This window comes from Anopheles merus, chromosome 2L (genome assembly GCF_017562075.2).
Source record: "Anopheles merus strain MAF chromosome 2L, AmerM5.1, whole genome shotgun sequence".
Taxonomy (NCBI): Eukaryota; Metazoa; Arthropoda; class Insecta; order Diptera; family Culicidae; genus Anopheles; species Anopheles merus.
In genome coordinates, this window is record NC_054083.1 from 21,700,996 (window position 1) to 21,724,170 (window position 23,175).

The 23,175-nt window shown below is 46.1% G+C and overlaps 4 protein-coding genes across 5 annotated transcripts in view; 1 reads left to right on the top strand and 3 right to left on the bottom strand.

Annotated features, from left to right (window-relative positions):
* Window positions 1–7,776, bottom strand: part of LOC121594473 (oxysterol-binding protein-related protein 9) — a 47,215-nt gene extending 39,439 nt beyond the window's left edge. The window contains exon 1 of the mRNA XM_041917737.1: window positions 7,172–7,776. Coding sequence (XP_041773671.1) covers window positions 7,172–7,279 — 108 coding nt within the window. The 5' untranslated portion in view covers window positions 7,280–7,776. The remainder of the gene's footprint in view (window positions 1–7,171) is intronic.
* LOC121594477 (elongation of very long chain fatty acids protein 1-like) lies at window positions 1,404–5,537 on the top strand. Its single transcript, XM_041917740.1, has 5 exons — window positions 1,404–2,115; window positions 4,043–4,139; window positions 4,280–4,373; window positions 4,459–4,705; window positions 4,807–5,537. The coding sequence occupies exons 1-5, from the start codon at window positions 2,046–2,048 to the stop codon at window positions 5,115–5,117; spliced, it is 819 nt and encodes a 272-aa protein (XP_041773674.1). The 5' UTR covers window positions 1,404–2,045; the 3' UTR covers window positions 5,118–5,537.
* Window positions 7,777–8,340: 564 nt separating the features above from the next.
* LOC121594474 (gustatory receptor for bitter taste 66a-like) lies at window positions 8,341–10,347 on the bottom strand. The gene is made up of 7 exons (XM_041917738.1): window positions 9,987–10,347; window positions 9,773–9,902; window positions 9,247–9,705; window positions 8,980–9,174; window positions 8,707–8,905; window positions 8,552–8,638; window positions 8,341–8,478 (listed from the first exon to the last, which is right to left on the bottom strand). The coding sequence occupies exons 1-7, from the start codon at window positions 10,270–10,272 to the stop codon at window positions 8,356–8,358; spliced, it is 1,479 nt and encodes a 492-aa protein (XP_041773672.1). The 5' UTR covers window positions 10,273–10,347; the 3' UTR covers window positions 8,341–8,355.
* A 102-nt stretch (window positions 10,348–10,449) lies between these two features.
* LOC121593620 (fatty acyl-CoA reductase 1) lies at window positions 10,450–21,397 on the bottom strand. Of its 2 annotated transcripts, none has more exons than XM_041916154.1 (10): window positions 21,159–21,397; window positions 15,032–15,211; window positions 14,832–14,925; window positions 12,620–12,874; window positions 12,385–12,530; window positions 11,997–12,299; window positions 11,683–11,925; window positions 11,450–11,601; window positions 11,260–11,365; window positions 10,450–11,126 (listed from the first exon to the last, which is right to left on the bottom strand). In XM_041916154.1, exons 2-10 carry the CDS (start codon window positions 15,148–15,150, stop codon window positions 11,024–11,026), a joined length of 1,521 nt encoding a protein of 506 aa, XP_041772088.1. In that variant the 5' UTR covers window positions 15,151–15,211; window positions 21,159–21,397; the 3' UTR covers window positions 10,450–11,023. The 2 variants fall into 2 exon arrangements, with proteins under 2 accessions (XP_041772088.1, XP_041772089.1); XM_041916155.1 differs by lacking the exon at window positions 21,159–21,397 and adding an exon at window positions 21,078–21,135.
* Window positions 21,398–23,175: the final 1,778 nt, after the last annotated feature.

Below are 23,175 nucleotides of genomic sequence, written 5' to 3' on the forward strand. Positions count from 1 at the left end.
GACAGACACTAATAGATCGCCAAGTCATCCTGACTATCGGATCACGCATTTGAATCTATATGATTTTACAAGAATATTTGGAGTTACAAAACCTGTGAAAATATAGATTCTATAAGTATATTGCTATTGATATCATCACACACTTAACGACTCAACTGAAACAAATTATGGCATGTATTAGCTACCTAGGTAGGTGGTTATAGACGTAAAGGGGTATAAATAAACATTGTTGTTAAAGTACATTAAATTAATTTTGGAAATTTCAATCATTGGAGCACTGTCCGATGCGGTTCTTTGGACATTCTGTAAATTTCGGATCGTTACGGTTCTCCAACAAAAAACTATGATGCAGTTAATGAGCTAAACATACCCATAGGTAGATTGGTTATAGAAGAAACGAAGGTTAATTTTCAACAAGAATTTACGTTTCATTTGAATGTAGAACTGCAACGCCACATTCGATGTCTAAACCGACAAATTGTTTCTTTAGCAAGCTAACCAATGCTCAAGACGATCTTAGATGATCTTAGAAACCATTTCCGTCTTTCCTTGAGGCAAGCAGCTGATGTAAAATATGCATCTTTATGAATCAATAAGCATTAGCTTGAAATTTATTTTAATCCCACAAAGAGTGGTAAATAATTGGCAGCACATTATTTAAGCTGCCAAAGACGTTGAGATTCGTGCCTGGTGGTGATCCCGCAACAACTGTCTTCTCACCGAGACCATCAATAGGACCGGTTATGCCGAGCCAAAAAAAAAAAACTATATACCGGAAAAAATACCGAGACAACGACCCTCACATGCAACATATTTTGCGTGTTTTTTTGGCAGGTTCGCTTTGTTTTATTTGCCTTTCGCCCTATGGTTTTACATCACACACACGTTTGCCTTGCCTTTCATCTCAGGCAGCAAGCAAAGTTTCACCCGCCCGTGTAAAGCGTAAAGGAATAAAAGTGAAAATAGGTCGCGTACGCGATGCGAAGGAAAAGTCATTCCCTTTACCGATTGGGGTTTCTTCCTTTCGGCCGCGGCCAGGATGCAAGTGCATGCTTTGTGTGTGTGCTCGTTGATCGTTCGTTGGAAGCGGAGCAGGAGAGCGAAAGATCGCTCGCTGGTGGGGAGCAGTTTCGCATCACCGATACCTGAGCGCCATAAGCATTGGAAAAGATATACGAGACAGTGGTGGTGTTGGCTACCTATCATACCCCCCTTCCCCCTCGCCCCCTCCTGGTGCCGGTGGATGCAGGATGCGAAGCGACGACGATCTTCTCGCATGCTGTGTGTCGCGCAACAATGGCCCGATCGCAGCACTCGAAAGAGCTCAACAAACGCAGAAGCGACGAACGGACCGACCGGGGAGGGGGAGAGAGAAAAAAATAATAAAACCGACGGCAAGCATTACTCGCCCCCTCCGGCCTGGTGAGCTTGGTTCGCGGATCGCACCTTACAGTTCGCCGTTGGATAGTGTCCCGCATGGACGTGCACCGGAGTACACGCTAGCCAAGGGAAAATTCGACTCAGTCGCCGCCGCCGCCGCCGCCCACCGTTCCGAGTGAAGTGTTGATGTGTTTGGGCCTGATCGGGGGACTCTGCCATACATCGCAATCGACGGCAAGTGACGAACCCCACACACGCGTGTGCTAGCGCAAAGCAGCGGGGTTTGTTCGACAGCGCGACGGTGTATCATCGCGGTTTGCGATCGCTTGCCTGCATATAATTAGGCGGCGCAAAGTTCTGAGCCCGCCGTACTCCAGATCGGTGCGCCGACACACACACACACACACACACACACGTCTCATTACTCTTTTCGGGCCGTCCGAGGTTCGATCGCGAACGTGATCGGAAAGGTGGAACAGTGCCCGGAATACGAAACGCGCGGAATACGAACCCAACGGGGAACACTGTGCGCGGGTGCGTGTGTGCGTGCGCAGATAGAGTAGCAAACGGTGCGACGGCGGAAGTACAACTCCGAAGGGACGTTTTTTAAGTGGAAGAACTGTGTGCCTGTGTACGAGTGTGTGTGAGCAGCCAACACCATCATCATGGATTTCTTTCAGCAGATGAATCTGACCGACTTCACAATCTACGATCTATTTAACGTCAAAGGTGTCGGTAAGTAGCTGCAAATTCCCCGTGTTCGTAAACCAAACCGCAGGTTCCGTTCTGAAGAGTTTAAACAGCAAAAAAGAAGAAGACCCAACAACACTGTACCGTTCGTATTTGGTGGTGGGGACAGTGTTTTGCTTAAAGGGCAGCAACAATATAAAATAATACTGCTAACCAGCCAGCAAAAACTCCGCTCCTCGGTCTGTAAAACAATAACACTTCCCTTTCACCTCCTTTTTTAAAACACACGCAGTGCAACTCCACACTCGCGACAGTTCTCGCGGGGGGAGAGTTTTCGTTTTTCGTTGCTGCGCCTTCCCTTGCGCTGCTGAGGGCGAAAGTGATGCAGGCGACAAATGAGCCCGGTCCGGTAAGGTTTTGGATAGTGGATTCTGGCAATTCAAGCAGCACATGGCACACCTATGCGGAAGGGAATTATGCGTGTGCGTGCATTTACAGACTCGAGACTGGTGACTAACAGCGCGTGTGAAAGCGTGTGGCAACCGACGACACAACCTAACGGGAAGATGACGTCCAGTTCTGCCGATCGGATTGGTTTCTGACTTTTCGGGACGCTTTACGTCATTCTGGCACACACGGGCAGAGCCGTTCCCCCTGTTCGGCGTTTCGGACAGGATTTGCAATCCCTTTGCGCCACCAGCATACGTAATGAGCGCACTGCCGCTGAAACTTGTCCCATTGTGTCCCCGTCTCAAACGAGGCGGGAACAAGTTTTCTTAGGCATAGCAATTGGGCAGTTTCATTTTATTGTCCAAAAAATCAGACAAAAATTTATAGCCAATTTTGCGACACCCAACAACAGGGGGCAGGGAAGGCAAAAGCCACCAAGTGAAAGAGGGCACGGGGGCGAACGATAGAAAAAAAGACTCGAAAAGAAAGAAAGATGCCAGCTGTTGGACTTTTTGGGGAATTCGTTACCTGCTTGCGTATGCCGCTCATGCGCAACGGTCGGTCAGCAGACATTAGATTTTGAAACCCCGGCAAGGGGAAGGAAGGGGCTGAACAAATTTATTACTTAACCACCAAAATTCTAAATGCCCCACGTTTATGAAGGAATGTCCACCGGCTGGGAGGCTTTACGATCGACAGAATATGCCTTTTTTCGCCCCCTGTCTGTTCCTGTGCAGTGCCTTAAGGGTAATCAAATGCTTTTTTTTCTCTTCTCCTTGGCAAGCTATTAAACCCGTCTGCAAAACGTTAAATTGCATACTTGTGCAGCTCTCGAGCATTAAAGTGAGGTGCCCCACTCGACCTTTGTGGACACGAGGCAGTATCTCGGGCTTGTCACACTGTTTACTAACCAAGTGTCGGGTAAACTGTAAATTTGCAACTGTGTACAACCGGACAAACGCAGTGTAAATAGGTGGCACCGGGAGGACGTACTAAGAAAATTGCACACACACAAAAAGCTCTCCATTAATGAGGTCAGCGACTAAGTTACACACACTTAATACACCAAAAAACAGCGATAGAGACGTTTGCCCATTAGTAGCTAATTAATGTGCAGCAGGGTTGCACACGCTGCACTCATGTCTAGCGCTCTATTAGCTTTACTGTCACATGATAGAAAAAAAGCAGCAGCAACAACAAAAAACCTAACAAAACATAATTATCATGATTTATCTTTCTCATTATCTGCACCACTAAAGACTCCACTTCAAGTCGTACGATCGTTCGCACGTGCTCTGCGCGCGCGCGTGTGTGAGTCACTTGTCGTTTTAAAATTCTGTCCAAATCAATGAGCGCCAAATCGGCGGTTTGACGATTCTAAAAGCTTCACCACTTGCCACTACCTCTATCCAACTAACTTCCCCATCATATCAAGTAATGCTCCTTTCAATTGGGTTTCTTTGTTTCTGTTTTCAAAATCCGTGCCGCCGCCGTGACGCACACACACGGTTCCACTTGCCAGAGGAACACATCGATGCCTACCCTTTGATGGCATCGCCCGTACCGAGCTCCATCATGATTGCCATATACCTTTACTTCATCTACAAATATGGACCAAGGTAAGCTTCGTATTGTTGTCGTTCCTTTCCTTTTTTTCTGTCCGATCGGACGCACTCATCTGATTAGAATAATTTCATCCCTTCTCGATCAATTAAGCATCTAATTTGTATTTGTATGTGTGAATTCGGCTTTCTTGCAGGCACATGGAGTACAGGAAACCGTACAACCTGCGCTGGGTCATTGCGGCCTACAACATCTTCCAGGTGATCGCCTGTGGCTATCTTGTTAGTAATGTAAGTAGCAATGTTCCAGTAGAAAAGGACGAAAAGAACATGACTGGCTGATGCAAATATGTCTCCCCCTCTCCTCTCCCTGCAGTACATCAAGGTAGGATTTCAGTTTAGCTTTATCGGACGCTGCACACCGAAGCTGCCCGTCACCGAGTACGAGCACGGGCTGGATGCGGTCTACTATGGCTGGCTTGCGATGTGCCTTCGAATGGTCGAGTTCATCGAGACGGTGTTCTTCGTGCTGCGCAAGAAGCAGAACCAAGTTTCCGCGCTGCACGTGTACCATCACATCAGCACCTTCCTCATCGTCTGGTGGAGCCTTAAGCTTAGCTTGTGTGAGTGGTCTTTTTTTGCTAAAATTAAACAGTCTGTTCAAATCATAAGCGTATCATTGATTTAAAATGACATCTTCTCTCCCCTCCTTTCACCCGAACAGCCTACCAGGAGATGTCCATCATGGTGCTGAACTCGATCGTGCACATGATCATGTACTCGTACTACTTCCTGTCGTCGTTCAAGCCCTGCCAACCGTTCACCAGCCGCATCAAGCCGATCATCACCATCATCCAGCTGGCCCAGCTGGTCACGATGCTGGTGCACGTCTATGCCGCCCTGCAGCCGTCCTGCGCCGCCAACAAAACCATCTACACCCTGCACGCGGTCAATCTGGTCATCCTGATCAGCCTGTTCACCAACTTCTATATCCAGACGTACGTGCGGAATGCCCGCAAGCTGAAGCAGAAGTAAGGAGCAGAAGCGCACTGTCGTACTACCTTTATTTTATAACACCGTCGGCGCGGGTGGCATATGGGTGGGTGGTTACCGCTGGGATACAAATGGGCCATGCCAAAGCAGTTGCAACGCTGCACACGCAGGCAATATTCTTGCGTTTTTCGCGAAAAAATCGGGTACGTTGGTATTATTCCAATCGTCACAACGCCTGCCTGTGGACAAACTTCTGGCGGAATGTAATGCGTGTAAGGGACACTTCTTCTTAGCCGAGCACAAAGCAGAAGGCCTGTCCAGTTTTATCTATTTATACACTTTTCTGTTTCCGTCCCTACTACTATCTTCATAAAAACTACCCTCTAGACTGCCTTTGCGTTTTTTTTTGCATTTTGAGATAAGAAAGCAGAAAGGAAACAAAATAAACTTCATAAAACTGCTGTTCATTTGTCTACACAATTACTTCAGTGTAAAGTATCATCCCACTGATAAGCCGCCTACCATCCAGTAAATCGGTGACTAACGTTATCGTAAATTTGCGCCAAAAGGGCTTTGACCCATCGAGAACTGACAACGCGTTGAGTGATCGATCAGAAATACATTCCCTTACCATTATCAAAAACCAAGAATTGGGGAAGGCGCCACCTCTCCCCTCGAGATAATCGGCTCAACGGGTGGTCATAAAAATTGACCCCCAAGCAAGTTTTGAATCCATTTGTTTGTTTGTCCGAAAGATATCGCTTATCGGGGGCGCGTGCTTTAAAGCAGAATTTTGGGCATTTCAAAAGCGAGCCCCTTGGCTGCCAAATTCGGTACCCACGAGGGCAATAGCAGTCTGTCTAGCGTGCAACCCCCGGTCATAAATGCTCGGCTACAGCAAGCCACGGTTTGCTATCGAAACGTGACGTAAGCGCAATCCCGATCAAAGTATGCGCGCATCGCCAGACAGTTCGCTTTTTTTTTTAAATCGATCAACCCGTGGTCGTTTATTTGTGGCTTGTGAGTAATAGAATGTTCTTATCATCGCACACTTCAGGCCAGGGTAGCCAATATGGGGGGGGAGGGGGGGGGACAATATGCGCGTGCCTAGTGCCACTGTTTACATAGTGGCTGACAGGCCGATTGGCGACGCAGCAAGGGAGCAAGCGAAAATGAATATTGGCGAACGGATTGTTCCCTCGCGTACATGATAAGCTTGGGTTGGAGAGCACACTCACTTCCAGCAAATGTTTAGATTGTGCTAAAAAAGACCCTCTATCTCTCTCTCTCTCTCTCTCTAACCTCTACACATTTGTATGATGTACAACTCGGCGCTCCCTTGCATACAGTGTGTTGCGCCTTTATCAATTCGGCTAATTAGCGTGTGCGTGCGTGATAATTCACGATTGGCTCTTGCGCCCCAGATGGACGACCGTGGTTGTTTCTAGAACGTGTGTCGCTATCCCGTGGCCCGCGTGACACTACCAGCACACGTAACCATGGGCACGGGCGGACGCACGCACGCACGCCGAATGGCATCCTTTCCACAGCGCATCCCTCGCCCCGTACCGAACCGTGCCATAACGGTGCTCAGAGGGAGCTGCTGCTGGGCTCCCCACGGGTTCGGTTTGATAAGATAATTCCATTCCAGTTTATGCGTGCCCATCCGCCCGTTCGTTAACACAGCAAAAGAAGCTCCGCGATTAATGCGAGATAAAGTTCTTGTGCATGTACTCTGTACCGGGTGGGGGGGGGGGGAGAAGAGGATGCCCTTTCTTCATCTACAATGATTGGTAAAAAGAAAGAAATGTTGATCGAAACGTTTGGCTTCAAGTGTTGAGTGTAACATTCAAGTGTACAACAGTGTACTCATGTGGTCGCCGCTCAAGCCGCTCAACCAGCTGATGATGGTGGAGAAATCCAATGCGAACGATCGAAGCAACAACAGCGAAGAAGAGAAAACCCCCCCTTTTCTCCTCCGATTGGTCTCTGTCGTAACATTCGCCTACTCGCCACGGACGGACGGATCCGCTCGCTCGCTGTCATCCGGCCTCTCCAAGGAGAGCGCACGACGGGGTCATGCATGAGCTACTTACGGTGTAGTACGACAGCAATCCGGCGTTTTCATCCAGAACGAACCACCGATACTGCCAGCCCTTCATGACGTTCGTCCACTTGGACAGGGTGCCCTCCAGCATCGCCATCTTACGCGGGATCTAATCGCGCGACACAACACAACGGGCACGGATGGGTGGACCGGGAGGGGAGGGCAGGGTGGTTGAAGGTTACGGGGGTGCTGATGGCGGTCTGCCCGCTGGTGGAAGTTTCTGGGACTTGCAACTTGAAAATAGTAATCACACACACAAATGGACACACACGCACACACGTACGTAGGTACACACAGGCGTATTTTTAGCACACAGGCGCTGGAAGGGAATGCCGTCTTCGGTCCCGTCCCGCAAGAACATGCACACGCACGGAACCGCGCACACCGCACGTACCCCGGGGCGAATGGCGAATGTGTGTGTTTTTTGTGCGCACTCCCGCAACCAGATTGCACGTGCCAGCGAAGCGACCGAAGGTTCCTAAATTTTGCAGGAGCACGAGAAAGTGTTCGGTACGCGAAAACGATTTCCACAAGCAAAACAACCGACGCAAAATTGTATCATCGTTTGACAGCTGACGGCGACTGACAGTTTGCGTTCGCCTTTGGCAGATGGATATTGTGTTTTGGTCAGAAAAGTGTTTCGCAGTCCCATAGTGGGTCGCGATTGTGCAACTTTCCGGGATTGAAGAAATATAAAAATTATATTTTAGAATATGTTATTATGCGTCAAACTTCATTTTATTATCTAGCTGACTTCATTTGATCGAACAAAATTGCAGACCGTCCATTGCATCACGCCAAGAAAAAAAGGAGCGGAGGCACAGCAAAACAAGCAGAAACACTATTAACCTTCAAAGAAATGTATGGTATGCATCAGAAAATGGTGTGATTCATGGATAAAGTCAAATAGCTTAGAACAAACAAAGACTATTGAAAAAATAATACATTTAGTTTGTCTGTTTTTTGTGTCCTTCACTGTAGTTGTGCCAGAAACCCGTTCGCCCGACAGTGCTGCCGTGCGGGCGAAAAGCGTTTTTCGCTCGATTTTAAATTCAAACGCGCAAATTCATTTCGACCGTTGCGTGCACGTGTTCAGAACAAATAGACATTTTATTTTAATCTGCAAGATTCAAACAATCCGAATTTTGAATTCATTCCTTTGCTCACACTGTTTCACACTTCAAAATCAATCAACTCAATCGACGGGATGGTTAAGTTCGGTGAATTCAATCCAACCGGTGGGGCTACATCAAACTGAATTAGAAATACCAAATACATGGCTAATGCTGAAAGAATCTGCATACAAAAGAAAGCGAAAAAAAATTAAATTTATAAACAGAAAAACTGAATGTTACTTCATGCCACGTACCGAACCGAATAGGTTCCAATCGAAATTAAACAACCCACACGAGAACGACATGTCACGCATTGTCACCTGGAGTGATAGTGTAGATAGCTGAAGTAAAAGAATATAAATGACATTAATTATGTACTCGTTTTTCCCCTGCTCCAAAACTAACTCACCTTCTCGATAACGTCCACAGAAAAGTGGTTCTGATGCTTTCGAATGATCTGATGCACAATGTCACCGGTCATGCGGCCACTGGTTTGTGCCGCCGTCGTAGCAGTTATCACGCTCAGAATTGCCGCAAGGTAGAACGCAATCCAGGCCCCGTTTGCTATCGCCATGATACGGAATGCCCAAGTGCCGGAATTAAACGCTCTTGGAAGCACACACACAAAATTAAATTAACCCCTCGCTTGTTGGCTTTTTTATGTGGTCCCTCTCACACTTACTTGTAGATGGTAAACAGACCAAACACGAGAAACACAAACATAGCGCCAAAGTGAAACATAAGCGACAGGGAGGAGATACGGTTTACCAGCCGTATCGCATCACACAGATGGTAGTGCAGCACGGACAACCGATTGACCGTCTTCAGTATCGTTTCCATGCTGGATTGAGTATCGATCTTAAGCTTCGTGATGTACCTTTTAAAGTAAAAACAAAAATTGTTCCTTACCACATGAACCGATCTGCATCTCGTGGAAGTGTTCCCTTACGTAGTGTAAACGGTCGTAGCGGACAACTTGTTAAACCCGGCCGAGGCAGGCGCAACCATCGTCACTTTCGGTGGACCTTTGCTTTTCACCATTCCGCCGGCATTTGCATCACCAATCTTCCGTCCACCCGCCCGCCCGTACACTGTGAATATCTCATCGTACGCAATGGTTGGAGTTTTGCTCTTCCGGTTTTGGTCGAGCAGTACCGTTTCGTTCGATTCGTTATCACCAAGCAGCAGCTGCTTAAGCAATCTATTCACTATCATAAACAGCCGGCGTATATGCACGGTAAAATAGATGTACTCGTTTATGAGGGCGAGCAGTGAAATGTTCATCATGTAGTACGATGCATACAGATACTTTGTAGTAATGTTTAGCGTCTGATCGATGAGATAGTAGTACCCGCCCAGTATCACGACAAGGTAAATGAGCTCAGAGCTTATTACAATCACTATGAATCTAATGGGGGAGAATAATTTTAAAATATTGCGCTTCAGCTTCTATAAGGAGCTTCAGCTTCACTTACGTTTGTACCACCCGTATCGGATAGCGGACGTGAAACTCCTGCTCGACCACCTTCGTAACGTTGTCCAGCAGCTCCATGTAGTCCCACTTTTTCTGATACTGCACCACATTGATCGTTACGATAACAACGCCTGTTTTTGTTTTTTTGTGTGGTAAAATTTCTCATTACTTTCCATTATACTCATCCCCTTTTGCTCATAGCCCGTGGTTCTCACCGAGAAACAATCCGTTCACCAGATGCGTCTGCAGCCCGTACCGCAGGATGTCCGACTCGAACGGCTTCATGTAGTAGTCCCACAGCTTCGCATTGGTATTAACGAGGATAAAGAAGAAGTACATGGCGTACAGCACTATGAGGTAGCCAATGTCCAGCACCGTCACGCCCGGTGACGCCCGCAGAAAGGACTGTGGCCACAGGCCGGACATCTTGGACACGAGGTAGATCGGTTTCATTATCCGGCAGAAGCTACTATCGGTTGGTTTGATGGTATCGGTGTTCATTTTAATATTATATTTAGAATATTTAAACTTCTTGCTGGTTTTGAGGTGAACGTAGAGACGCTTTTCCAACCACTGTTTTCTCACACTGTTTCGGATGAAATGAGGAACCAAAGTGTCGGTCACGTCGTACTCACAGCACGACCCGCGATGGGAACACAATTAGCATGATTACGCGTTTTGGGTGATAAAAATCGAACTCTTCTACACTTTATTGATTATTCATCCTATCAGAAAAGGGTATCTCGAGTTCCTATCTCAAGGGAAAAATGAAAAAAAAAATGGTACGAAATGAAACAAAAAACAAAAAAACGAATCATACAATACATAAATCATCTCTCCCCCCTATCACTAGAACAAAACCGTCTAAAATTGTGTGTGGTTATGGTACTTTGCTTCACTTAAACAACTAACACGAAGGGAGGGGGAAATGAAAAACTAAAACAACACAGCCCAGTGCTCACCACCCATTCTCGGGGTTCGGGGTGAGTGGGGAAAAATGTAGTCGCCATGCCCACAGAACGTCAACCAAAAATGGTCAAGAGAGAGAGAGGGGAGAAAACAGGGACAGCTTAACCTAACAAAATGAGCCCTCCTGTACATTTTGTGGTCGCAAAAGGTGTGTGTGTGTGTGTGTGTGTGTGATGGAATCGATAGATTAATTGCACTTAATCACACTGAAACTAAAGCATTAAAGGTAACGTGGCAGTTACTACTGCTTCTGGTGGTGGTGATAATTGAAGTAGTGTGCTCCCTAGAACACGGACGCAAACAATAGCGAGTAGAGCGCCTTGCCGATGTAGTAAATGAGTCCACCGTAGATTAATGTCTTACATATCTTGTCGACCCACCACATGCTGTGCCGGGGGTGAGTGAAGGAACATGAAACGAAACAGCCAAGAATGAAATTGTAAGTAAGAGATAAAATGTTTTTTTTTTTGCTCGTCTTCTTCTCCGAATAAAGGCTTTAGTGCTTTTCCAGCTACTTACACACGCATGTGACGCTTGGCAGCGGGGATAGTATCGTCCGTTTCCTTTAGAATGTACCACCGGGCGGCCCGTATACAGTTTTCGAAGTACTCCTGGATCTCCACACCTAGGGGAAGCGAGTGAATGAGGGGAATTAAAGGCTAGCTTGCTTGGATGTTACGTTACCGAGAATTCGACCCACAACACATACCTCCGGCGTCTATTTTGAATTTAACCTTTTCCTCGTCGTTAATAATCGTTCGCAGGTACAGAATCGTGGCATTATCAAAGTCCCACTGGTTGTTGGCGTAGTACTCGAACACTTCAAAACCCTTGGCGATACGCTGATGTATCCTCCATAGTCTGGAGAAAAAACAACAACAAAAAAACGTTAAATGTCATACAAAACTGTCAAACTCGCTTCCATCGCCTACTGCTCCTTACATTGGCTTATATCCGAAGCAGTACAGCAGACAGTCGATCAGGAATGCCGGTATCCAGTGGAAGAAGAACGCTGCCAGGTTGTGCTCCCAGCGGGTACGTTTCATCGTACCGCCCGGGTACCACAGCACACCGTTCAGCGGGATCTTGTTCGCGACGATCCATTTGCCCCGCTCGATGATACCTTCCCAGGAGACTTTGATCTCGGCCGAGCTCACCAGGTGATAGATGTTGCGCTTGTGATCCCTAACAGCAAGAGAGGACGTTTAATAAGTTTGATTCCTTAATCATCCCACCACAGCCACACTGAGACTTACTGGTTGCCGACGTAATTCCAGGTGCAGACGCACATAGCACTGACAGCGAAATCCACCGGCAGATAGTCACCGTACCCGTCCGAGTCGCAGTACATCGAGCGGATCACACCCTTGCCAGCGCCGATCAGCAACCCAACCGGACCGTTGATGTTGTCCGTCCAGCCGGGAATGGGTTCGCGCCAGGTCGGGATCACGATCGAGGGACGGAAGATGACGGCCGGGATCTCGTCCATCGACTCCACCACCAGTGCCTCCGCCAGTGCTTTGGTATAGGCGTATGTGTTGGGACAGTCGCCCAAAATTCTGAAACCAATTCAAGAGCGGGTTAAGGTGTGCTAATGTGTAAGCCCCTCCTGGCACACATTGGACTTAGCCTGCGTATACTCACTTTTTGGTCATACCGTCCACCACACCTTCCTCGAGCCATTCGACCGCCTTGATGACTTTGTGTGGATCGGCCGGCGGTGGGTACGGCTTTTCGAGCAGCAGCTTCTCGTTCAGATGACAGTACGAGGTGGAAACGTAGCCAAACATCTGTTCGAAGCAACACGGAAATGCGCCCAGTTAGCTTCAGCTTTGATACCCCGCCACAAAATCCCCGTTACAGTCCCACCGGTACTTACGTCAAGCTTTTTGCACTGTTTCGCCAGGTCGATCATGTACTTGGTGCCGCGGGTGTTTAGCATGACCGCCTTCTTGAGCGTCTCATCGAAGCGAATCGTGGCCGCACAGTGGTAGATAATCGAAACCTTCTCCGTAATCAGCTGACGGTCCTCGGGTGAGATGGCGAGTTCCGGTTCCGTAACGTCGCCACTGATCACGGTACATTGGCTTATCAACGTATCCAGACCACGCAGTCCCTTGACGGTTTCGAACAGCTGGCGGGGCAAATTTTGGCAGAAACGAGGAGTCGAAAGCAAATGTGAGTAATTAGTGAGTGCATTTTTAATTCGACGAATTAACTAGAGGCCGTTTTAGACACTTAAGAGCAGATTATCAGCATATGAAGCAAGACATCCATGGCAAACTTAAGAAAGTCACCATCAAGGTAAGACTCGAAACTTTAATTACCTAATCTAGGAACGCACGTGCTACCACTTTATCTGCCTCAAGGGTTGCTAAGCTAAAATTTGGTGGCAAAAAATTGACCACCACTCGTCCACATGTCCCCCTCTTCCTCTGTATGCATGACATACTATGCTGTGAGCACACAGCAAGGCTCAAAGGCCAAGGAAGCTTCGTACGCTTCATCCGTGATTAGCACATTTTCTTTGCGCGAATGCTCTATACAGAACGCGCGACCATAAAACTGACCACATCAAAGCCCGGACCTGACCCAGAGCCCGGTAATGAACCATTCATGTTGTTTTTACATTAGAAGGTTCAGTCGCGCAAATTGCGATTGGGAAAGAATTATGTACCAACATGACAAGGATTGCATTTAAGGTTTCTTTTATTGCATTGTTCTGTGGTTCACAATGAACTGAAGAATTGTGCCATAGGCTCACTTAGAGCACTTTATAGTGTCTTTCGCTTAAGGTATTATAAGGAGTTAAATAATTCAAATTGTTAGTTTTATCGTCTTCTGATAGAAAATAATGAATACACAGCATTATTCATCATACATAATTTCGTGGAAGTGCCACGCCTGGTTACGCCATTTCTCCATTGAGAGAGCATTACTCCATCTGCATAATCATTTCCCAACACCAAGTCTCACCCGACCCAACCGCGCTAAGGAAGCGAAAGTTTGCAGACAAAATATTGAGCAGAGGCCCTGACGCGGCACACGCGTACGGCGCTGAGGCTATAATTATGCGTAATTGAGAACGATCGATTTCTGCTTGCGTATCTCGCTCGATACGGACACTTGTTGGCTTCGGGACGAACTAATCATGCATCTAAACGACGTGGTGGTATGGGATATAGGTGACCGGTTTAGTAGCATGCAAAACACCCTCTTGTTTTGGTCGTCTGGCAAGATGTTTGTCTGGGTAGGATACATCAATCATCAAGAGATCGTTCTGTTGACCCACTGCTTCTAGCACGGTTTGATTACTCACACATTCGAAAGGGTTTGCAAACAGTTCTTGATTGGATTGTTGGAAAGGGAAACTTCAAACTCTTTAGTGGCATAGCGACTTCACTGCACTGCAGGAATGGCGATCGGTGAAGAGCTCCACAACACCCGGCTGCCTGGCACGGGTGCCTGCACTGGCGAGGCTTCAACCCAGTGCTAATGATCGACGTCAGACATTGCTTCATCAAACGGTTGCGGAGCGCGCGCGCGCGCGATAGAGAGTGGTTTGAATGTGTATCCCGCAATACTGTGCCACCGTGCGCACGACGACGAGTACGCCGATGACGGATAGATTGCCCAACTCCAAGGTTGGTCTTTTCTGTGGCGGCAAGCGTGGCACACCGTGGACCTGTTTTGTTGCCATGTTGTACGCGGTGCGTCTCGCGAAGCTGCCCGAGTCCACTGGAGTCCACTTCACGCAGCCTCACGGTTGAGAGCGAGAGTGAGGCCAGCTAACGGGCTTTGACGTTTTGGCCTGTCCCATTCCCCCCAAAAGCTACCGTGTGGTGCATCGCAATAACAACGGCAGCTGTGGCACTGTCCGCCATTATGCTCTCTCGCATAACGGGGCTTAGTGTACGCGGTTTCGCGGTACAGTAGGTCAGGCGGGCGCGGTACAGTACGCGGGTATTGTTCATCCTTGTGCTAGTTATTTACCGTTGAAGGCAATGTTTGATCTTTTCTGGGTACGCGATGCGCTATGACCCGAGAGCGGTGGCGCCATCTTGTGTTCGTTTACTACTAGCACTACTTACCGGATTGGCAAAGATGTCCTCCAGGCGTTGACGCGGTAACTTGCCCTTCTTTGATCTGACTAGAAGATAGATCTGGCCAATCTCCGGACAGCATCTGTGGATCAGAGGGTATCAATCGATTAATTCACGAGCACACACGCGTAGCCTTGCAGATAGTTTAGTCAATCTATAAAAAAGTGCCCCACTGCTCAGGTACTTACCGGAGTAATTTTTCAATCAGCGCCTTCCCAAGGAATCCGGTTCCACCCGTGATCAGCACGTGGCGATCTTTGAACATTGGCGCGATACGGTCGCGTCCACCATTCATATCGATGTCCATCGTGTGTGCTGACGGCGAGCTTTGCTATCTTCGTTCGTAGCTGGTGGGGTTTCCTTAGAAGCTGTACGACAAACACAAAAAAAGGAAGCAATGGATGAATAAACGTGAGGAAATTAATTCGCAGCATTGTTTAATCCAAGCTAACGATCGAGCTGCTTTCGTACGTTCACGAATGGGATTTACGGAAGCAAAGCGGGATGAGCGGAGCGTTAATGTATTCGCGCTTGTTGTGGAAATTGTTTATTTACAAACGATGATTGCATAATGGGATAATCACAAACAGCATGATCATTCTTGCTTGGGAACTGTGTGGAGTGGTTGAACGGTCGACAATGTAGCATGATCGAATGACTGTTCGTAGACGGCAAAATAAATAGATTGCTGTTTGCGCGGCTCACACACTGGGTAGACATTTTAGGAAGATAGTTGTTGACCATAGAGGCTTGCCTTTATCAAATAGTTTTATTTATAATTTGTTGTTGTTGATTTAAAGATACTGTGTCAACTGTAAATCGTAACCTTCCAGCCTCAATTAGGTGTAGTCGGTTGATAACATAGAATATAGCATTTGAGCTATTGCGATATTCCTTCATGTACCATTGAAATCATCTTCTCTTCTTTCACCCGATGGTATTCTAGTTTCACTTAAAAATCACTAGCACAAACTTCAACTCTATTGACCACCTTCCTTACACAGACCTCAGTCACCCGTACCTCGGTGCATTGAATTTTCAGCTGTCACATTTTCCCATAAAAGAAACGAATGATGGGCCAAACAAACAGCAAAAGCAACCGGACTGATGTGACGCGATGTACCGCAACTTACCCTTGTCTTGCTTGGCCAATTATCTAACAAGATCAAGGAAAGATCGAGACGCATCTTGTACACCGGCGCAATCAAGCTCCCTTTTACAGCGAACTGGTTTGGTCTGACACAAAAATTCTTTCGCATTTCTATCGTTTTTCGTTCGCAGACAGATTTGCAGCTGGATTCACTTTCAAACTAGATCTTTGCTACATTTCTGAATGGGTTTTTGTGTTTATGGAGCAGACGGTGCTTCTATTCGTACCATGTAACCTTGAGGACATTCACAATAAAACCTTATTTCTCCCCTTTTGCTGTTGCCATTTAGTAAAAATACCGACCGTGTTACCCTTTCTGAGAACTCCAGTGGTCCAGTATCGGTACGGTGCCCTTCGTACGGCTCCCCTGGTACGGATAGCTAACGGTTAATTGTGGAATATTTCAATTTTTAAATGACGTTGAAGACAAGTTTTGATGTTGAACTCTTTCTTTTTTCAACCCAAGATTCAACCCCTCGGCAAGCGCTGCAAACTGGCCCTAACCTCTCCCCCGAGGGGTGTATCTTGTAGCTCTTGTTCGTTTTCTTATTTCGTCTTTGTTTTTACGATGGTGTGATGTGATGACCTTCACTATGTGCGTAGAGGCGATCGTAGGTAGAGGGCTTTAATCTTTGTCCGATGGCTTGTTGGAAGGTCAGCGTGGACCTGATACATTAGAGCTTTTGGAGGTTCTGTGATACCGATGCCGAAGATTAGAGGAACGTTTGGAAGATTTAAGTTTTCCTAGCCATTTATCTAGCGTTTCTTATCACATAAGATTCCTCAATGTAGAACCTTGAGGTGTAAGATCAGGGACTACTCTTTCAATGTTATCCAACATCCTATAAGCATTCATAGTAAGAGTTGACAAATATGCATGCATGTTGCCTATGAGAAGGCACTCAAATCATTTGATTTGATGTAACTAATTTGATTGCATTGTAAACCTGTACACAATCACACAGAAAATGACGCATTTTCAACAAAACCATGATCATTTCAAGATATGTAATAAAATCTATCGTTCGCTTGATTGAAGGTTCCGGTAATCTTAATTAAGCTGGAGCACTGAGCTGCCCCATAATAACATCAATCGTGGGCGTTTCCTTTCCTACGTTACGATGCAAACTTTTCGAAACTCATCCATTGTGATTAAAAACGACTCAACTCAAAAAAACACACGCATCATTTACTTCCCACAGCGTGCTGATCGCGCACGCACGTTAGCTAACCTCACCAGTACGTTAATGAAGTTTGTGTTAAACATTTATACACACACGTGTGTGTGTACGCACAAGCGTTTCTCCTCGCACATCCTTTGACAGAACTCGAACTCAAAAAATCGTGTGTGAGCAAACCTCGCGACTGTTGCCGTAACAACTTTCATTTTCGTCATGCCTAACGTTTCGGGCTGCCTTGAATGATCATTTCATTATCACCCGAACACATCCGAATACCGGCCTGGTGGAATGGCAATGGCATTTGTATTTGCCCATACCAACCGCAATCCCTTCCCAGGCTAATTGGCACTGAGCGGGTAACTGAATATGCGAATCCGATCCATCAAACTAGTTGTTGCTGGGGTCGGTTGGTTTGATGCGGATGACATTGGGTCAGCGCAAACATTTGATGCTGACCTACTTCAAAGGCTTACGGGGTGTGTGTTTTTTTGTTGTATTAATTGAGATCGTGCACTGTAAAGCTAGGTTCGTTTTGTGCGCGAAGATCCTGTTTCCATCAATTAAGGACAGCAACAACGGACACTAAAATCTGTGCCAACAGGTGGAAAATTAGCTATTCTTGATGAGCAGAGCGCCTGTCCTTTTGCCATGATTCGTTGAATATTATCGCGTTAAACAGAGGCGCGAACGCGCGATGTGATCGTCTGCCATGGTTTCGCTTCGCTTTTAAAGGCTCTGACGTAAGCCAGAAATCAATCGCGTACGCTTGAACGATTCATTCCATCTCATCGCGGTGTATCAAAAAGATCTGAATTAAAACCAACGTATCCATTAAACCAAGCTGCCATCTCAAGATCAGACTCTCTTTTCGAGGGAAGAAAAAACACAGGATGAGGCACAACGTGAAGCTACCAACCAAACAACAAGCTAGCCGTTCGCTGCCTCCGCTTGTGATCGTCACGGAATTCGATCATTAAAGCACCGTCACAAACACGTGCCAGTCAAAAACCTTTGCCAAAACTTTGCACCAACCCACCAAGGTCAATGTCGGGCAGGTGGTGGTGTTGCTGGCTTTTGGGGAGGCCAGATTTCGGGCTAATCTCACCAAATCCCGGTTTTTGCTGAAGGTTAGCAGTCGGCAACGAAAGTGGAGCAATGTCTCCGCTCCGGTGAGCGATCGGCTGAAGGTGATGAACAGTAACACAAAAAAAAGCTCAACAGGTGTATGCTTACGAATGGCGGAGGTACTAATTAATCATTTCGTAATGCGCTCTGCTTGTTTGTTTGATTTAAATTTTACGAATTAATTTCCAAACATTAAGGGGATGCTTTAAGGTTGCAGTTGCAACAGATGAAGATGAGGTAGATGCAAATTATAAAAAGAGAAAAAATGACATCGAAATTAGATCATTTTATGAGTAGAGGATCGTTTTTCGATTGATAAAAGCTATCGATCGACAAGTAGCTGAGTTGCTGTAAAAGGTAGCATCGCGAAACGGTATAAAACAATAAACCATTTCAGTGCGGCTATAGACTTTACTCCTGCTGCGTGCAGTTCAATTAAGTATCATAAAAAAGCCTTTAAACTGCAAAACGAACCTACAAGTTACATCATATAAAATACCAACCATACAACTCCTTGGCGATTCACCCGATTGTTATTTATAAGATGCCGCCCATGAATCACGTGTTATCTTATTTATTTATTTTTTATTCACCATATCTGTAACCTTCACCTAGTCGGGTGCGGGTGTGCATTTCCAGGTCTTTTAAAATATTCACCCAACCAAATTGAAGGTTATTGACACATCCTCACCGATAACTGGCAGTGGCTAGAGAATCGTCCAAAAAGTGAAGCCACCCAAATGGTACGGTGCACCACCTTGACAGTGACAAACGTGCTACGTGGTGGTGGGGCGAAGACATCTTACCCATCTCCTGTATGAAGATAGCTTAGAGAGAGAAGACAAAGCGACATTGGTGGCTAAAACTAAAACTCGATCCAGGCGTCACCGCAAGCCCGTCTAACTGTCTTGTGCGTTTGGTAAAACTCGTTTTTGGAATGATTCAACTCGAAAATGCGCCCATCGAGACGGGACGCCAACACGTTCAGTTGAGAACGATCAACCTTGCGGCTTAAGTTTTGCGCAATCTGGCTAGGAGTTCGAATTGATGTTGTTTGTTTTTATAAAACTTGTTTTTCGAAAATCTACCTGACCAAAACGGTGGTAAAGTCAGACACACACGGAAATAACAACTTGCAGCGCTACGGAAGCAGACAGAAACGTTGCAGGAAGTGTGATCTTTGACCGGATAGGACCCATTCAATCGTAAAGGTTACGACAGAACTATACTTTAGTTTTATGCGAAACATTAAACCAGCGGCGCTTGCTAATAGATAGAGCAAAGTAAATGGAAAGACATTACATACACACGCGCATCAGCGTTTGTTGATTATTTATCGATCAACAAGCTGGGCAAGGAGTTAATGGAGGAACGAATTAACGTCACTAAGGTGTCATACATAGGGCGGGCAATTTATCTAAATTCATCAAACTGACAAAAGAAGAAATCGTTAGCGGAGGGAAGCCATTTTCCAGCAAATGATAGATCTCGTGCCACTGACGATTGCAAGATCTTTCACTAATCATAGGGGGTAGGTTCGTGTGTGTGTGTGTGTGTGTGTGTGTGTGTGTTTTTTTTTTCTAGCAAACCATCCTTTTGAAAGAGAAGGGTAGCTTAAAGGTCTAACTCTAAGCCCACCTGAATGCTCTAATGCAAGAACGTCTTTTTCGCAAGTACTTCAATTTCCGACCCAAACAATAAGCAAGCTCCTATGCAACGCATGGCAATTCTGCAAGTCTACTTCACCACTGTTGGGGCAATCTTTGGCCCCGGTGTAGCCGGTTCCTGCGTGTTCCGAACATTTCGAAAGTACGGTGTAGGCCTACCAAAGCACGCTAACATCCAGCAACCGTGGAGTCGTGAATGGCGTGCAGGTGGTACCAGCTCTGTTGGTTCACGGTTTCGCGCTTGGGTGTCTTGGTATTTCGCGGTACCTCATTCCAACGGTCGCGAATTGAAGACGGGTGTGTAAGTTCGCTGCTGAGTTCTGTAGCCAACCTGCACCCTTATTTCGACCTGACTCACAGTCTCCTTCAGTATGTGGTGGTTTTTTGTGTGCCGATTGCTTCGAAAACACGGACGGAAAACTGGTTCTTCACTCCGGTGCAACCCCTGCTTCGGTAGGGTGTCACCGCTTGTGCGGGGTTGAATATTGAATTCACTAAAAATTTTGCCACCTTTTTTTGGGGTTTTTTGTTGTGCAGTTGTTGAAATCTATGTACACTTCTCAGTTTGCACTTGCTCCTAACCCGTTTTGTCGCAATCGTCCGCGGGTACGATCGATGATGATGATGACATCGAAGGAGCATCATCTGACGAGTCCAAAGTCTCTGAGGCTCTAATAGGATGCCCCCTTCCCTCCTGGTACACGTGCCGAGCGATAGAGCACACCTAACCTTCACTGGCCGGGCCTGCGACGAAAGTGAAGAGATCGGGCAAAGACCGGCGGTGATGTTGAATGCGCGCCACTATTTGCAGATGGCGCAACACGATCCAAACACGATCTTTTGCCTGCCAGGTGCTGTTGACCTACTACCTACCGCCGCTGGATGCCGCGTGTTGTCCGTCGAATTTGCGTCTGGCTGCGCAATCGACAATAAGACCACCAAAAAAAAAAAAAAGAAATGATCCACAAGCACTACACTATATTGAAGTTGTCAAGGTCACAAGGGCGAAACCTCAGAAGATTGAGTTCAGTATTAGCAAAGGAGACTAACGCGACCGAAGAACTTGCTTGCTCCAAATGGAATAATATTTCTATCAAAAAAAAAATCTCACTTCTTCGCGGAATGATCAACGAACGATCGTTAGGCGCGTAATATTACACCATCAATTTGCAGCGGCTCTGCGCAAACTTACTTCGTTTGTGCGCAGCAACACCTTTTTGGTTGTTGGAACTGTGTTGAACGAAACCCCGAAAGACTTCACTCGTGACACGAAGCGTGGAATGGTCCGAACCGTTCGCCAGCTAATCGACCGATCGACTGACCCACCCGTACCAGCACGAGCGAGCTTCAAACCGAACTTCTTGCACGTAGCAACCCTCCCCACCTCACTTTTCTAACGTCTTTGCATCGCGGTGACGCTTCTACCGACTTTTCTCGACAACTCACCCCAGCAGACTCTCAGTGTGGAAAAGCGTGTATGCTGCACATAGACAGCCACACTCTTTGTGTGCACACACATATGCGCCTCTGGCCGAACCGTCTCACGTACCGGGTGTAACGTAAACATCCGAAAGCTTCGGAACGCTCTCTCAAGGTATCCGTTACTCCCACTTCTATTCTGCTAACTGCTTGCGCTGGCTCCGTGTCAGCGGCGCTCATCATTGCGCAGTCCGGTTGGGTAACCGCGTGGCGTTAGATGCCTTTTGAAAAAGCTCCCCCGGCTCGTTAATGTATGTATGTGTGTGTGCACGTGGTGCAGGTCACCGATTTCACTGGGCGAGGCATTTGAAGGTTTTGCTTGCTGCCTCGTGCTATCTCAAGCAAACATTCCACACATTCTCACAACACTGGAGGAAAGCTCCAGCAGCTGGAGAACTTTGCTGTGCTGGGCGAGCTTTTGCACGATCGATGTAATGCGAGTAGTTTGGGGAGGTTTTCCGGCGCTTTTCTTTCTTCGCGGTCGATCAACCGTGAAGCGTTACCGTGCGTTAGTGGAGTTGTTTGCGGCTAAGTTCAACGTACACGGTGCGAAACCTTGACAGAGAGGAAGCAAATCCATGCACCAGCCGGTGGTGGTAATTGCTTTCAGACTGTTTCAAGCTGTGCGGGTAAATCTGTCATTTCCCTGGTGTGTAATGACATATTCAGTCTAACTCATACGATGTGCTAGTTATCTCAGGGAAGAATGGAGATGTAACATGAAGGATTGCAACCAAAATCGATTGATGTGAACTTTGGAATCGATAATTTAAACTGGAAAGTTTGAAAAACGTTCTCTGATAAAAGTTTCGAGGACGTACTTTGGGGGTTTTAGTGGTAAAATAAATTGCAGCGTTGAAGCTGTGCATTCGAACCTAACGTTGAATCGTGTAAAATTCCTAATTTCGTTTAAGAATCCTTTACTTATACTTAAACTTCCTCTAAATTACAGAGTTATTCCACTCACTTTTCAACGTCAACAGACTCATATGAAGCATGAAGCAGTCTTTGAATTTAGTGTAAATAGATTAAGTAGGTTATATGCTAGCGACGGATCTAATAAAAGCGAAGTTGAATGTTTCTGTATTTCAAAATAATCAGAACACCAGTTCATTTACATACATTTTAACTCATCCAAAAGTGCTGTAAAACGGAATCTAGAGTGTGTGATTTTCCAATAACTGATTATTATAATGAAAATTTTGCACGCAGCAGCGAATAATGCTTTTTATTTAGGATGTTTATTTGGAATTCCATGTATTCCCTGTTTATGATATATTTGTCATGTTATACGTTTTATTTCCATTGCAAAATTTCTTTCGCTTTTATTCATCTCAATTAATCTAATTTCCATCGAATCATCATCATATCATAAATGATATCTAGCGAGCTTTGAATAATACTGTTAACCCTTGAAACTGATTCTGAAAACCCTGTAAAATGTCAAGTAAAGTAAAGATAGTAAATAGTAAAGTTTCGAAAGTAGTGTCCTTGTAGCGAAGAAAGTATATTGTATCAGTATTGCTAATATATTGACAAAGCAATAGAACACAATTAAATTGCTAGCAGTGATAAAAGACAAACAAATAATTAAATAGTAGAATTACACTATTTATATAACAATAGAACAGTATGATCAAAAGCTCAACCACATTAGAAAAGAAGATGAAATATATATATAATTTCTTTATTGTACAAGAATATCACTAAGAACCATGAATATTCTTAGA